This window comes from Talaromyces atroroseus (genome assembly GCF_001907595.1).
Source record: "Talaromyces atroroseus strain IBT 11181 chromosome Unknown scaffold_1, whole genome shotgun sequence".
Lineage (NCBI taxonomy): Eukaryota > Fungi > Ascomycota > Eurotiomycetes > Eurotiales > Trichocomaceae > Talaromyces > Talaromyces atroroseus.
The window spans coordinates 466,506-482,809 of record NW_017971433.1 but is presented as its reverse complement, the minus strand read 5'-3'; the positions used below and the strand labels follow the sequence as shown (position 1 = coordinate 482,809).

Sequence of the window (16,304 nt, the reverse complement as noted above, 5' to 3'; positions counted from 1 at the left end):
GGATTCAGCGTCCGTGACACGCTGAGGGATGGGATTGAAAAGTTGAAAGGAAACAGTGAAAAAGACAGCTAGCCTGTTTGATTTGCTGTTTGTTGTTCTCATTGCTCTTCTTCTTTTCCTGTTGAATGACACCGCTGGCAGAGTCTTGCTGGCGAGACAGATTTATTTCGGTTGAGCTGGGCTTTCAGTCATCACAGGTTTAATTTAATTTCATCTTGGCAGATTTTGCTGAGATTTGGAAGAGACTAGAAACAGCGGATTTGATATCTGCAGTGACTACGATTTTGTTAGACTGTCAGGTCTGGTAATTACTGCAGATAATAATAGCCTTGGCCTTCTATAATTAGTACCCATTCAGTACACAAATTACAATTATGCTTCGTCGGAAATCGTCATCGTAACCTGCTGCATTGAGCTGAGTTGTGCCAAGTAGATTACTTCCTTAATTGACAAGAGGAGCGTGAAGGTGAATGGCCCACCGAGCTAGAACAAAACAGGAAAGGTGAATCTGACAGCCTCATTTCTCTCCTTTTTTTTTTTCTCCTTCGTTTGTTGATCGCTCTTATTCAGCAACAGAATGACAGGGCAAGTTGAACCTTAACATTTTACTTCCCAGAATAAATTGAGCCAAGCCTGTCGGCTTGTCTAGAAAAACAACAATGGCGGAAACAAATGCATTCGTCCTCGATACACCCACCGTTCTGTCCATAGCATTCGCGCTTTCATTCATGCCAATTGCCTTCGGACTAGGCACGTATTTGATTCCTTCAAACCAACTGCGCAACCGCGCGCTTTTCATGTGGCATGCGTATGACGCGCTCACCCATCTCTTCATCGAGGGCTCGTTTTTATACGAATGTTTCTTCAGCTACGTTACGGCCTACGAGCAGATCGGCGAAAGTGCACTGCTCAAAGAGCCATGCTATTACTTCCTCGGCCAGAAAGATCGTGCATACGGCGCCAAGTACGGCACTGGGCCAAGTGCGCGTCTGTGGCAGGAGTACGCCAAAGCTGACCACCGCTGGGCTACAGCCGACCCGACCGTGATCTCCCTTGAACTTCTGACCGTCTTTCTGGCCGGTCCTGCAGCAGTATATATCTGCTACCTGCTGTACAAAATTGCCAACAGCAAGCAATCTTCAGCGGCTGACGCACAACGACTTGGTACCAGCAAGGCAAAACTCTGGCTCATTGCTTCTGCTGTCGCTACGGGGGAACTATATGGCGGATTCATGACTTTTGCTCCGGAATGGCTCAGCGCAAACTCGCAGTTGGATGGTAGTAACCCGGTGTTTCTGTGGTTATACCTCGTCTTTTTCAATATGCTGTGGGTGTTTATTCCTCTATGGGTGTTAGCCGAGGCCTACAAGGAGCTGAAGTCCGGGTTTGTGAAGGCCGAGGTGTTGTCTTTGTCTTCGAACAAGAAAACAACATGAGGAGGGGGTGGGGGGTGGAAAGGTACTTAATATTTTATACTCTTGTCATTCCAAATACCGGCGTGTACATAGTTATACCTAATACCGGTGAAATCATATGCAGCGGTATACATGTCGTAGGCCTGTGGTAATTAAATGTGACGTGCACGTATATACCTTGTATTACTGTGAAATCTATACCGCTAGGAACAGTGTTCCTGTGGAGCCGTTGCTAATTATAGGTTAGGCTCAACATTAGCCTCCATCCGAACTCTCGCGGTACGAACCATTACCCGTGATCATTCGGTACCAAGAAAGAAGCTCGTCGGCATTCCGCGGTTAGAGAATATGCTGTCGCTTGCATTTGGCATGATTTCGCATTTTCTCCAAGAAACGAACGGTGTACGCTGTATGCTGCGCCACTGAGTGGCGCTCCGACGCCCTGCTCAGCCCTGGTGGGTCCGCCATCCCCTGTGGAGGCTCTGATTGGGGAACCGAGCTATGACGCAGCGCCATGCGAACAGACGAGGGGGCGGGGTTGGCTTGGGATAGATGACGCGAGAGTAGTTATATACCGTCCAACGTTGCTCGCTTCGTCAACTCTGCAATCAGTCCTTGTTACGGATCCTTGCACCAGCCACTTTTGAAGACCTGCGAAAATGTCATACAACAGACCCCCGCCTCGTAAGCAATGCCTTTGCACCATCGTGCGGCTCAAAAAACTGACATTGGGATTGAATTGTAAACAGAGCCTCCATTGGGCTATCCTCCTCAAGGACAGTCTACCTACTCCCAAAACCCAGGATACGGCGGTCCTCCTCCTGGCGGCCCTCCAGGAGGTAATTACCCGCCTCCGCAACAGGGCGGCTACTATCCCCCCGGACCATATGGCGGTCATCCCCAGGGACCTCCCCCTCAAGGCTATCCCTATCCACAGCACAGCTCACATCCGCCGCCGCTACAAGGAGGCTACGGCCAACCACCTCCCGGTCCCTATGGAGCTCCACCGGCTCATATGGGCGGATACAATGCCGCACCGCCAGCTGCCCCCTCTCTCGGATATATCCCCAATCAGGTAGCACCAGGCGATTTCAGGCCTCAAGCGGATGCTTTACGCAAGGCTATGAAAGGATTTGGAACCGATGAAGCCGCATTGATTCGTGTCCTCGCGCATTTAGACCCTCTGCAAATGGCCGCCGTGCGAGAGACATATACGCGGCATATCAACCGCGATTTATACAAGGACGTCAAAAGTGAGACCTCTGGATACTTCGAGCAGGGCCTGCTGGCCATTATTGAAGGCCCACTGATGAACGACGCGGAACTGGTGCGCGACGCTGTCAAGGGATTGGGCACAAAGGAGTGGCTATTGAACGATATCCTGCTGGGCCGATCGAATGCAGACATGCGCGAGATTAAGAACGCCTATCACCACAAATACAACCGTAGTCTAGAAAAGGACGTCGAAGACGATCTATCTGCAGAGACCAAGGCGCTTTTCGCCAGAGTCATCTCCGCAACGCGACACGAAGAGTCAACCCCGATCAACCCCGCAGCCATTGAGAACGAAGTCAAAAGCATCCATGGCTCAACCGCCGGCCGAATGATTAACAACGTCACTGAAGTATGCGTCATCTTCGCACAGAGCTCAGACAACGAGTTACGCGCAATCAACCAAGCCTTCCATCAGCGATACCACGTTGAATTAGAAAAACATATTTCCAAAGAATTCTCCGGACACATGAAAGCCGCTCTGATCTACATGCTACGCACTGCGACGGATCCAGCATTCCGAGATGCGGCCGCTTTGGAAGATAGCATGTCCGGCCCTGGCACCAAGGACTTCAAACTTGTAACCAGAATTGTGCGCTTGCATTGGAATAAAGCTCATCTCGACCAGGTGAAGAGAGCGTATCATCATCACTACAAACGAGATTTGCGAGACCGGGTTCGGGGCGAGACAAGCGGCGACTATGAGAAGTTGATGTTGGCTTTGTTGGAGTAGCCTAATGTAGAGTGTACAGAGTCATTATCTTTTCTCTCCTTGTACTTTTTTCTTTTCATTTTATTTTCCAATACCCCACTGTTCTCGTTGTATTTCTACATCATACTACATACCTTCACATGTATTTGGTTAGTAACCATATGACTGGCCATAGCCAGTTGGAGTGGTGCAATGGAGAAAGCTTTTTAGACGTTGTGTACAAACGTACGTATTTCCCGGAAAATACGTTACGACTTCATTTTCGTTACATTTAAACATGCTCAGACGCCAAAAGCAAGGTTTGCCAGTATCTAGCAATCAATTTATCTAATAGCACGGAACAGAAACAAAATTAGGCAGTGTATATATCAAGCTCTTCGTTCAGAAATGCAACAAAGAAAGTAAAGTTAAAGTAAACCCCCCGATGATAGTCATAAAACATTGCTCATTACCAGAAATTTCATAAACCATTAAACAACCTCCCTCACCAAAGTACAATAAGCCCCAGGAAACAATCCCGTTTTGCCGGCATAGTACCCCCAGTACCACTCGTCATTAATATTGTCGGCTTCTGTGATCTCTGCTCCACGCGGAAATGAAAGCTCATCCGTGCAGCTTTCCTCTGCGAAATAAGACCAGTTTGCGCCGAGCACGAGGCCAAACCCGCCATCGGGTGGGATTGCTGGCGTTGCCGTTCCGCGACGGTCTAGTTGAGTTGTTGTCGACGTTGGTGTTGATGGCGAGGACAGGGCGTTTGAGTCATGGGCTTGTGATGTTCGTACACGGCCTGCCTTTTTACGCTTGGTGTTGCCTTCTTTCCATGACCAATCGCCCGTTCCGAGTTCTGGCGACGCGATTGAGACTGTAGAAGCTGAAGGAGTGGCTGTCTGGTCGATTTTTTCATCTTTTAGAGTATAGCCGCCAACTATATCTCGAACAATGACTCGTCGCTGTCCTTTCTCGTGGTCTTCATACCCGATTATAATCATGCGATGGCCTTTCAGGCATCTACGCCAGCCACCGTGACCATTTTCTTTGCTAATCTTTCCAGATACCACCAATTTCAAGTAACAATTTGTGCATACATCATAGTCCCCCTCGTTACATTTCAGACAGTGAAAACGTGTCGACGAGGGAGCGATAGGGTACTTGCAGATATCGCATTCTGTAGAGAATGATAGCACTTGGTAGGTTGCTTCCGTTGGAAGGGGCTTCTGCAATGATGTGGGAACAGTCGCAGGTCCGACTGAAGCAACGTCTGTTGGAGATGGCGTCAATGGTTCTGAAGAAACACGGTGAATTGGGAGTAATGAATGGTTGCAACAGTGTCCGTGATTTACACAACGTCGACAATAACCCCACTCTCCCTCATTGCACTCTTCACATTGCCAGAAGCACCCGTTGGCAACGGATTGACAGCTATCACAGAACATACCGTCCTCCAATCGGCTAGCTGGATTGTCGTTTGTCATCTGTTTGCCTTCAGACGTGCCGCGTGCTGAACCCTCTTTAGGCTGCCGATACCGCTGTGATATTAGTACATGGGGAAATTCCGCCGTGGCTCGAACGGCTGGGTGATGAGCCTTGTTGAAATTCATCTCTCCAATGCTGCCTACACCGTAGTAGTGTGGGCACCCTCGATCGGTGCGATAGCAATGTAAACAGACATGATAATTGCCGTCCTTACATTTCAAACAACGTTTGTGAAGCTCATATTGAATACCAGACTTCCCACACCGTTCACAAGATATGGAAGGTTCGGGGTAATGTGTTGAAGGGATACGAGTTGGGGTTTGTGTCGCTGGTGAAGGTCGCGACGATATATTTCGACGAGTGGGAGATTGCACATCCGAAGAAGACGGAATATCAGCTGTTGGTACCGCAGGTATTCCGGTACTTGAAGTCGAAAATGTACGGTCCGTTGGCGTAGCAGTAGAAGGGCTATCTGTGAGAGAAGATCCCACTACATGTCTGGTAGTGGTGGATTGCTGGGTACCATCCCTAGTAATCCCAGCCCACAAATTCGAGACACGCCCTTCTAGCTCCGTTGAGCGGCGTGATATAGACGCCGTCGATGATTCTCTAGTCCTCGGTCGAGAAGTTGAAGTGCGACTTCTGTGACCAGCAATATCACTGGAAGATCGCAGTGCTGGTCTCAAGGTAGTCTCAGATGTGGATGCTGGGGCCACAGGCGTCGGTGATGTCCTTCGTCGTCGCGTCTCTTCGGAAGCCCTCCTTCGATGGACACGTGGACCCGACGTTGCCTCTAATAGATTCGGCCGCGACACAGGGGGGTGCCTGGAAGAATTTTCAGTTGGCGTGGAAGTGGAGCTCGAATTTTGCAAGGTCTGTGATCTAGAACGATGATGTTCGGATGCCCTTGCTCGACCAGTCTGTTCACTGCTCCTACGTGGCAGATGTGACCGGTCAGGGTGCCTGCTAAGGAATATTTGTACAAGCCGATCACTGAGCTCTTCTTCTTGAGTTTGATCCAGACCACTCAGATCTATTCCGTCCAATAAACCCTCTTCCATAATGAGGCGAGCAATCTCCTCCTGGGTAGTATCTCCAACATCCGATGCACTCAGTAGTGACCGTAGACTTGATTGATGTTCAATACGCCTTGGCGAGTCACCACTGTTCCCAACAGTTGTTCCTGTTCGAGCAGCATTCGGGGCCGCATTGTGACGAACATAGCGTCTGGCTATGCGTTCATCATAGTTTTGATGCCCGCGTCCGTCATCTCGATTATCCGCACTCCTTGGTCTACGACCATGAGTTGCCACGTCCCCCGTACGACTAGTCGAAGCTCCTCTCCTGCGCGGATGGGATGTTTCTGCCAAACTAAGGTCTCTAACGTCGTTGAGTAATTGTCGATCCTCCTCGTCCGTATCGTGATCAGAATCCTCGAGGGAAGCGAGCAGTTGATCTCCTGGCTTATATTTCTTTGCAATCTCCTCTTTCTCTTCCGCGGTTCTATCGCGCTCTGGACTGGCCTGCAAAACCATGTCCAGCAACGTAGTCACCGTTGCATTCGGCCTCGTATCACGGACTGTCGCTCGACATGCCGGGCAGGTGAAACGAGCTGCTGAACTCGACGAGCGGGATCGGACAGCCTGCCACGAGAACCATTCTTTCAAACACGAGCCGCAAAAGGTATGGAGGCAGTCGAGCAGCGTCAGAGGTTGATATAAGAGCTCTGTACAGATCTGTTGACAGTGAGCGACAGAGCGGCAAGGCAATACCCACTTCCCCACCATCTTCAGGAACATGAGAAATTCTCCGAGGTATACGTACCGAGCAAACCAGCTCCTTTTCCAAATCCCCGATGCCAGGCTTTGGAGCACTGGATTGTGTACCACTGGTTGTGGCCATCCCTTAGCGCCGTGGTTCGTTCATGTGGTTCGTGAGTGACGGAGCGGAGTGAGAGACGGACGAGCGCTGGCTGGATGGAGACGCCAGAGTCGGCTAGTAAAGATACCCAGCCAAGGCCTCGCTAGTATTCGTCTAAAACGCAAGCCATGCCTATACTGGAGACATCGCTGCCCTATTGGGGCAATTGTGGCGGGGACAAGGGGAAATGGCCTGAAAATTACCACGGTCCTGTATTTTTCCCTATTTTGCAAACGACGCCCATAATTTGAAAGGCAACTAGATATATCGACGTATAGTCAGTCAGTCAGTCCCCCGACCATCGAGAATAGTGATGCTAAGACCAACGAACCTGCTTATATGTATACGCATCCTATACCTCGCCTTGTCAGTCAAGCAGCTGCTGACATGTACTCAGGCATCCTTTTTTTGGTTTCTGTCGAGCGAACTCAAGAGCCTCTTGGGCTCCTGAGGCAGCTGCAATGAAGCTACATGGAGTATTTGCAGCAAATATGGAAAGAAGGCCTGGCAGGCAGTATCCTTCAGTGCGTGAGAACGAACACGTCCATTTACTCCCTCATGTCTCTCATACAGCTGTATCTATACAAGTCGAGTCTTCGCTTTATCGATACACTGCCCATATCGCTACATCCCAACCACGATTTTGTTCTTTATATGTAGCTCTTGCGCGTTTGTCATGCCTCCCATACGCCAAAATAAAGGCAAAGAACCAGTGCGCGATGATCCCCTCTCACAAAGTCGACGCCCTCAGACTGCCCGGAGAGGTACGAGTTTGGTGAAAGGAGATTCCTCTGCAAGAACTCGACGTCAAAAGAAGGGTAGAAAGGCAACTGACAAGAAAGAAACAGCAGATGTAAGTCCTAGTCCACCTCATTGTCTGGCAATGAGCTAAACTCCTGTCACTGAAAAGTTAATCGCAGAAACAACCACAAAGTCCGCCCAAGATACGTCGCTTCCCTCTCATATAGGGCTTTCGGAAACCGAACACCTCGCTTCCCAAATTATGTTTCCTCCAGAGAGCTTTCCATTGCAGGAAAGCTGGCCTTCTTTTCCAATCGAATCAAATTCATCCAATCAGTCCATATTGCAACACCAGGAACCCTACATCCACCAGCCACATCCTAGCCTAGAGAGTGTTCCAATGCAACGAGAGCAGCCTGCTTTTCCAATTGAGTCATTTTCATACGATTCAACTTTGAAACCCGGTCCGGGTTCTCATAAAAAGCGAAATGCTTTTCCAGGAAGCATCCCAATACAGCATCAACAGGCAGATCCACAGAACCAATCTGCTCGTTTACCAATACGCCGAGGTCACCCCAGCTTTTCAAATGGGTCAACTCCTTTAAACCTATTATTAGAGCCCTGGTCAGGTTCCCAAAACCAGCCAGCCTTGCCAGACGAGCCAACTTCATCGAATTCGTCCATTCTACAATCTCAGCCACCTCCGCAGCAATCCTCCTCTTCACAATCAATTCCCTTTCCACAATATGATTACAATCAAAGCTCTCTTGAATATCCCATACCGTTTGATGAAGACGACTTGTTAAAACTCGTGCAAGAATACGAAAATGAACTCCAGCAAGATGCCGTAACACAGCAACTCTCCGCGATGCAGAATGAATACGACCAAGTTGACCCGGAATACAAACAATTCGACCAAGAATACGGCCAATTCGATCCAGCTTGGTTTATGGATGAGAATGATTTCTCAGACTTGATAAACCCAGACAATCAGACAGAATAGATATTTCAATTGGACTGTAGATATTATGCTTATTTCGAACGCAGTAAACGTATTACACATCAAAGTAAAGATCTGAACAGGTATACTAGGTACTCCGTAAGGTATTATCAACCTTGAAAACAAACACAATAGACCATTGAAAATCCGCGAAGTGTCAATACATTGGATCAAGCTGGCACTACAGTATGTGTCACAATATTCCTACCGGACATCTCAATAGCCGGATTGACAGGCCAGGATGCCTCAAACGATACTGTCAGAATGAGAGACTCCTCCGGAAACAGAGTCACATAATTGTCGGACCAGAATGGAGGATTAATACTTTTATTTGTGGATGCATCTATTAGAACCAGTCGGATAAAGAATGCGGGGACGTCGGTGGAATGGTTTTTCAGTTCTACCTGCAATGTGGTGGTTGATTTGTTCAAAGATCCCTCCAACTCTATGACATCCGTTACAAGTTTGGCTTTTCTCAAGCTCTGCAGAGATGTATAGTTAGCATATGAGACGATGGGAGTGTAGTACCAATTCGAATCGTCCCATTGCAACACATCATTCTGGGCTGCGAGCCAGTACACATTTCGACTCAGTACCTCGTCATATTCTGAGTCGGATGAAGAAAGCACAAGGCGCAAAAATGCCACATCTTGGATTTTGGAAATATCCTGTGCGATATTAGCAATTACTTGGGAGTAGTTGGGTCTCGTAGTCGCCTGAAGCCTTTTGTGGAACAGGACGTGACCAGCTGTATCGACAAGGTCAATGGTGATCGATCGAGAGCCATTATCTTCCTCGACAAGGGAACTCAGACGATTGATGAGAGATATTGTCTTGTTCTCGTAATTGAAAGACACATGTTCCGGACGTGCTCCGACTTTTGTACCGAAATATGAGCCTGCAGGGTTCAAATAATAATCGAAAAATTGCCAGTGCAGGTTCGGCCAGGCACCATTCATCATCCAGTATATGCTGTAGAAAGGGAGAAATAAAAAGCATTGTTAGTTGTAATTTGGAATTGCTTGAAATGCATGAGTACCTACACTCCAGTTGCCGGTCGAGGGGCGTCTTGAAGGGATGCAAATCCCTCAAATTCCGCACGAGTTGCCTCATAATCCATTATCTGAGCCTTTAGTAGATAGTCCTGCAGACTATTCGGCGACCCGTATCGATGCCACAGAGCGTCATTGTAGATCGATCGATCATAAAAAGACGAAACATTGCTAGACATATGAAACAGCCCTTTATCAGGCTGCGTCCACAAGTCATTCAGGTCATCTTCGGATAAGAACTTTTCCAAACTACGAATCTCTGGCGTGCCAACCCCGGGCCCTTCCTCAGACCCAAAGCCAAATGCTGCTCCCACTTGGCCACCATACCAATAGTTCGGAGGCACATAATCGTACGGCCCGTCCATCTTCACGCCTGACGATCCCAGGATTTCCGGATACCCTAGTTCGCCAGCTGATGCTATCACCGGGTTTTGCCAATCCCAAGTCTTCAATGCATCAACATATATCGATGCTGCTCGGTCATTTGGCCAGTAGTCCGAGCCTACTAGAAATGCTAACACGCTAGGATGTGTCTGCATCATCGAGGCTTCGTGCAGCATTGAATAGTTTGCGATCCAGTAATCATGGTCGTCAAACCGGACATAGTCAGGGACGTCAGTATTGTACTATTTCCATTGGCCATCGCTTATTAGCATGATCAAGCTTAGACGCAATTTATAGAGAATACATGGTCCTTCAAAACATACCGTCCATCCTTCCCACCAATCACAACATTCCCAGCCAGGCATAATCATCAAACCCATCTCATCAGCCATGTCGAATAACTCCGGATGTTCTTGCTTTCCTTCGAGTCGCACAGTATTCAACCCCAGATCAAGCATCAACTCAAACTTCTTCCGCACGTAGTCTGAATCCCAGCGCATGAACATATCGGGCCCGTATCCACCACCAAGAGGAAGAAATCTCTGTCCATTGATGGCAAAAGTGCGGTCACCGAATTGGTTCAACCCGGATTCGACGTAACGGATGCCTATCTTACGAGGTTCTGCAACGTCGGAAATCGCATCGTTGACACGCGCCGTGACAGTGACAGTATACAGCGGCTGGTGACCCCATAGCTTAGGCCACCAGATTTGCGGATCTCGAAGCTCACCCGTCATTGACAGGGTCTTTTCTTCGTATTCACCCAGACTGAAAGATTGTGACAAGGCTATTTGTTGACTTCCCAGCGTGATCTTGCCGGCAAGTGTTCCGTCAACGGTTCTGTTTTCGAAGTTGGTCGCATTAACTTTGACCGTAATATTCGTTGCACTTTTCCCAGGCATCCAGTCATGAATCACTCGCATTGGAGCAAGCGTAACAGGGCCCGTCTGCGAGATCTCGACATCGCGCCAGACGCCGGTACCATTGTCTGGCGGATACGGGTTCCAGTCGACGAAACCCATGGCCGAGTCTAATAGGTAGTTTGTCTCATAAGCTCTAATCACAAGTGCATTGGCACCTGACTGCAAATAATCCGTCACTTCGTACTTATGGCCTCCATAAGAGCCCGCTTGGTGCTCTTTGTCAGCCAACTGCTTCCCATTGATCCAGATGTCGGCTTTAGACGTGATCCCATGAGTAATGAGGAAGTAATGCTGGGTCGGTGAAATATCGACTGTAAATTCCTCACGATAGAGCCATGGAGTCCCGAACACAGAGCGATCAACAATGTGGTTGAGATTATCCGAAAACCAGAGATCGCTATCGTTGTATAACCCCGCTTCGATTAGTCCGGCCATTGCCGTTGTGCGAGCGCTCACTCTATACCAGTTCGATACATTAGCACCGGGTCTTGCTAGTTCTGTGAGGTTACTCGAGGCGTGCAGCACAGATTGCAAGTCCCAGCCAGGGATCTTGACCGTTTGGCCGGCGGATGATAAAATAGTATTTGTCGCACCAATCCCAACAGCGAATATAGCCACAGCGGTGGCTACAATTATTGAAATGGCGTGCCTCATCTTACTTCCTGTTAACTGCAATACCGTGAGTGAAGTGAATGCGAAATTGACTTCGGGGTTCTATGTCCGACTTCAATCTCGGATTCCACCTAATTTCGTTTACATCAGTTGATGTAGTCTGTGTAAACAATGGGAACAGGACAATACTCTGAGGTAACATCCATGAATACGCTAGCAAATGTGTTATGTTACTCAAATAACCGTCATGGAACCAGGTTGCCGTTCCTCCATATAGGACCCTCAGTCCTACCTACACAACGGCAATAGAAAGCTAGCAGCGCTGGAAGAAAAACCAGACAGTTTACTTGGCGCTGATGATCTTGTACAATCTATCTTTTTGGTTGGTTAAAACATGTAATACTCCCGGCTTAGCGCACACATGCATGTATGTGCCCGCTAGGGCTAGAGACGACTTTCCTAAAAAGGAAATTACGTGAAGAGAGAAAGATAAGACGTCACCACATTATTTTGTAACCTCAATTCCATCACCCTGCGAGCTGTTACATAGAGATTTGAAACTGTCTACACATCCTGTAGAACGAGGTATTAGGTATTAACAGCCTATTATCAACCATGTTAAAGCTGGCGACGGGAAGGATCAAGAGGGAGGAGCAATAGCGAGGCTAGGCCAAGAGTAAGAAAATAGCGTATATTTAAGCATGCATCTAAATTTGGTATCAAAATTGCCACCAATCATCCAACACTAGAATCTTCCTGAGCTTTGTTTGAGTGTTTCGAAGGGTTGCCTCTATAGTTGATTCCTCATCGCTAGCTATCCAGCTATGCTGGCTTAGGAGGTGCCGAAGGTGCTGCTGGATAAGCAGAGGGCATTGAAGCTGGTCCGCTGGGCTTCTGCACCTGCACAGGGCCATCGTTAGGTCGAATGGCAACCTTGGCACCGCAGTGGGTGCAGAAATGATGATAGTCCTGAGCCCATTTACATATATACGGCACACAGACACCGATGATACCGCAGAAGAGGCAACAAAAAAGCGCGGCGATGCTGAATTAGAAAAGGTTAATAAGGGTTGAATCGTCAGGAGCGCGGTGCGTGCTGCTTACCCAGTTTGCGTTGAGTTTTCTTCAGTGACCTTTGTCATAGCCCGGTATTTACAAAAGGGGCAGTCAACCAGCTTAGGCGCGTCATTGAGCTGTTCCAAAGGTATCACCAGAGGAGGAGCTGCTAGGGCTAGGACATCTACCGCCGCAATGGGATCGAAGTAATCAGGTGCTAAGCTTGCTATGACTTTCTCGGATCTATCAGGATAAAGTTATATACTTTTGCCTTTTTCATTCCATATGGACATGTATATACATACTCTTTATGTAGTGTTTCTTGCTGTACAGGTGCCGTGGTTATAGCTGTGATTTCCTGTTCGGGCCCAGCAGCAGGGTTGTAACCCAGTGGCGAATTGTTCTGGCCGTGATGTTCCATATTATAGGACAATATCGTTGTCATGAGAATTCTTTTTGAGAAGATATAAATGAACAGCTAAAGAAATATTGAACATGAACAAAAAACATATATCCTGCACAGGGAATTCGACTTGAATTTCCTCCATGGCAAGGCTGACAGCGACGCACAGGCTGTCGCACAGGACACAGCCCCCATGTCGAGCTGAACGGTCATCAAGTCGCATCACTGGCATATGCATTGACGTATCAGAGGAAAGATGCTGGACTGGCTAGATTGAGCCTCATTCTATGTTTAGACCGAGTCTCGACTTGCTCTGCAGCCTGAGGCACACGCTCTCAGATACATAAGCTTAACGCCGGGTGGGGCCAGCAGCTCCCCTCATTCTCTGTCTATCAACATTCTTCACATTCTAGGTGATACAGTACATCCACATCCATCATGACAGTCACTCACGTTGTCATGTTCAAGTTCAAGGACAGCGCGCATCCAAAAGAAGTTCAGGCGGTAAGCATGAAGTGCGGGGACGACACACTATGGATGGCCATGCACGAATGAATGGATAGCTAAAGATCCATGCAGGTCGTCAAGCAGATGCTCGATTTGAAGAACCGCTGTCTACATCCAGCCACTGCCAAGCCCTATATCCTCTCTACTACAGGAGGGCGTGAGAACTCGATTGAGAGTTCACAGGTATATCTAGCCCCATGCCTAAGCCTCCTTTGCGTTGTGTTTGTTGGATATACATTGATAAGAGAACGCTCATTGATGCGGGGTACGTGACAGAACGGCTTGACGCACATCTTCCTGGTTGAATTCAATAATGCCCAAGATAGAGACTACTACGTGAGAACAGATCCGACACATAGGATGTTCGTGCAGAGCGCAAAGCCGATCATTGATAAGGTCCAAGTAGTGGACTTTGCGGCAGGGGTGTGGTGAATCCTTCAAATGCTGTTTACAAGGTGATGTTGTGACGAAATACTCATGTTAATCACGAGCTAGTTATATATAATTAAGTAATGACCATTGATAATCTCTTATATCCAATATAAAGCCAGATACATATCCGCATCAGAAACTGGGGTAGTCTCTCTAATCACGGCAAGCTGAGGAAAACATCCAACATTTTAGGATAGTTAGGTGTACCCAGCCCTGTCACCGGGTCCCATCCCTGCTGCGCCTCAAACCCCATCGACGCATTGCAGCCCCAATTATACCCCTCGGTGATATCATTGAACATCCCCGGGTTGGCGTAAAGCACCTGGTTCAAGAACCCAATAGGCCCTTTCCCGGCTGCGATTCGTTCACCATTCAATCGGGTGATGATAGAAGCAAAAAGCGGCGTGGACGCCGAGGTGCCCGACTCCACTGAAGCGTCACCAAACACATAGACGGGGAAATTGAGTCCATTCGCTGACACATCAGGAAACCCGCGTCCCGATTGATTGTAAGTGCTACTGGCGGGAAGTTGGGTGTTTGTCTCTAAATAGTTGGGCACGGCCGTATCTTGGTAATCCGGGCGAGGGAATATGTTGGAGAACCCGCCGCCACTGGTAAACTCGGGCTCATCGTAGAAATCGTGAGCATCGAATGGAATCACAGCGATTTCGGGGTCGTTGACGGTGCCGTTGGGCTTGATCTGCGTGGCACCCACGGATGTCACTTTTGTACAAAGATTTTAGCTTCAGCGGTATCTCACGGGTGGAATTCTACAGATCTTACCGTACGGGCAAGATGCAGGAAAGTTTGGGTTTTGGGCACCATTCGACAAGCAGCCGTCGACGCCAAAACGAGCCAATGTGCCATTGTCGCCAGATGCGAAGATGACGGACACACCCTGTAGGCCCAGCTTCATATATTCATGGCACTGTCGGGTTGCATAGGCAGCAGGATAGGTAGCTTCGGCAACAGCATATGAAACGGAAATCACATTTGTTGGTTGATATATGCCACACTCTGCGCTTTGATTCCACCCAGTACCATCCGGGAATTTTGGATCGATTTTGGGGTCGTCCCCTCCGTCATACGTGCAGTAGCTCCCATCCAGGGCGTCGAGGAATTGATTAAAAATGCCATATGTTTCAGCGGCGGTGTAATCGTCATAGACCTGAAAGAGGGTGATGTTTTGAGGATATAAGAGCGGATACGCTATTGAAAAGTCCAACATGCTTTCTCCGCCTGCCTCGCCTACTGGAACTGGGGCCACTCCGCCGTCAATGCTGTTCAGGATGGGGTGAGTTCCATTGGGAATATTGGACGAGTATTGCGAGAAAAAAGAATCCAGATCTGCTTGGTCGTATTGGTCTCCTGCTTCATAGATACCGAGGTTGTTGCCGGCCTGCGTGACAGTAGACTCGGGAATTTGGTACAGAGCCCGAACGCAGGCCGGAGTAATGGATTCGTTGCATGTGTTCAAATTATTGGCGTCACCTTGAAGAGTTGAGGGCAACGGATGGCGTATTGGAGAAAATCGAGTGCGTTTTTGCCTCTTGGAGGTCTGGCTGTATGGGGTGCCCATGTCAATCGTTGGAGTGATGAAGTCGATGTGATGTCCGACGTGCCGGGGCACATAATATTCATCGCACGACAGACTCAAGACCCCAGTGTCAACATTCCGCCAGACTTTGTATTTGGTTTTCAGAAGTGACTCGAGCTCTTCGACAGTGGCGTTGAACTGAATAGTGCCTCGACTGAAAGCCAGTCGATGCCGGTGAGTCGCGATTTCCGAGGACGAGAGCCATTCTTGTACAGATTCGAGGGTTTCGGGGGCTGGCGAGAAAAACTCGCGAACCTCTGCTGGTGTCCAGTGTTTGCCGAAATTGGGCGAGGTTGGATTGGAAATTTCCATGAGATGGTCATGGCCCAACTCGGCGTTTCTGGGCTTGAGGCCGATACGCACTGTAAGCGTCAACTCTGGTGGAGGTTCTGAAGATTCTACCCATTGTGAGGAACTGACAGTCCGTTTCTCGTGTAATACGTGCGAATTTGGGACAATTGTAGCCCGAACTGCAACCACAGCAAGCGCTGTAATCACAGACTTGAAAAGACGCATGATGATGACTGCTAGAAAAAGGATGGCACAGAACAGCAAGCCTTCCCCCTGTTTAATAGCTGTCTACTTGTCTATGTAATGATGGATGTATGTAAGTATCCATGTCCAGCAGTGTGCTGTACACGCATGTTTCACGTATTGGATCACGAGGATTGTAACGATCTCCAATGTTTGCTCCATGGGTTTGTGCACCTATATTATAATATCCGAGGCGGCGGAGAACGATCACCCCTGGCGAACCGTGACCAATAGCTTGTCCTCCGCCGCGAAGATTCAAGACATTCTCCAT

The 16,304-nt window shown here is 48.5% G+C and overlaps 6 protein-coding genes across 6 annotated transcripts; 2 read left to right on the top strand and 4 right to left on the bottom strand.

Annotated features, from left to right (window-relative positions):
- Window positions 1–659: 659 nt before the first annotated feature.
- UA08_01250 (hypothetical protein) lies at window positions 660–1,436 on the top strand (the record flags this gene model as incomplete). Its single annotated transcript, XM_020260894.1, has 1 exon — window positions 660–1,436. The coding sequence occupies one exon, from the start codon at window positions 660–662 to the stop codon at window positions 1,434–1,436; it is 777 nt and encodes a 258-aa protein (XP_020123245.1).
- A 638-nt stretch (window positions 1,437–2,074) lies between these two features.
- UA08_01249 (hypothetical protein) lies at window positions 2,075–3,420 on the top strand (the record flags this gene model as incomplete). The annotated part of the gene is made up of 2 exons (XM_020260893.1): window positions 2,075–2,099; window positions 2,165–3,420. 2 exons carry the CDS (start codon window positions 2,075–2,077, stop codon window positions 3,418–3,420), a joined length of 1,281 nt encoding a protein of 426 aa, XP_020122747.1.
- Window positions 3,421–3,869: 449 nt separating this feature from the next.
- Window positions 3,870–6,774, bottom strand: UA08_01248 (hypothetical protein; the record flags this gene model as incomplete). Its single annotated transcript, XM_020260891.1, has 4 exons — window positions 3,870–4,657; window positions 4,835–5,011; window positions 5,087–6,608; window positions 6,697–6,774. The coding sequence occupies 4 exons, from the start codon at window positions 6,772–6,774 to the stop codon at window positions 3,870–3,872; spliced, it is 2,565 nt and encodes an 854-aa protein (XP_020122746.1).
- A 1,929-nt stretch (window positions 6,775–8,703) lies between these two features.
- UA08_01247 (Exo-beta-D-glucosaminidase) lies at window positions 8,704–11,546 on the bottom strand (the record flags this gene model as incomplete). The annotated part of the gene is made up of 3 exons (XM_020260890.1): window positions 8,704–9,505; window positions 9,577–10,211; window positions 10,293–11,546. 3 exons carry the CDS (start codon window positions 11,544–11,546, stop codon window positions 8,704–8,706), a joined length of 2,691 nt encoding a protein of 896 aa, XP_020122745.1.
- Window positions 11,547–12,326: 780 nt separating this feature from the next.
- Window positions 12,327–12,981, bottom strand: UA08_01246 (hypothetical protein; the record flags this gene model as incomplete). The annotated part of the gene is made up of 3 exons (XM_020260889.1): window positions 12,327–12,549; window positions 12,609–12,803; window positions 12,866–12,981. The coding sequence occupies 3 exons, from the start codon at window positions 12,979–12,981 to the stop codon at window positions 12,327–12,329; spliced, it is 534 nt and encodes a 177-aa protein (XP_020122744.1).
- Window positions 12,982–14,059: 1,078 nt separating this feature from the next.
- On the bottom strand, window positions 14,060–16,015 carry UA08_01245 (hypothetical protein; the record flags this gene model as incomplete). Its single annotated transcript, XM_020260888.1, has 2 exons — window positions 14,060–14,625; window positions 14,686–16,015. The coding sequence occupies 2 exons, from the start codon at window positions 16,013–16,015 to the stop codon at window positions 14,060–14,062; spliced, it is 1,896 nt and encodes a 631-aa protein (XP_020122743.1).
- Window positions 16,016–16,304: the final 289 nt, after the last annotated feature.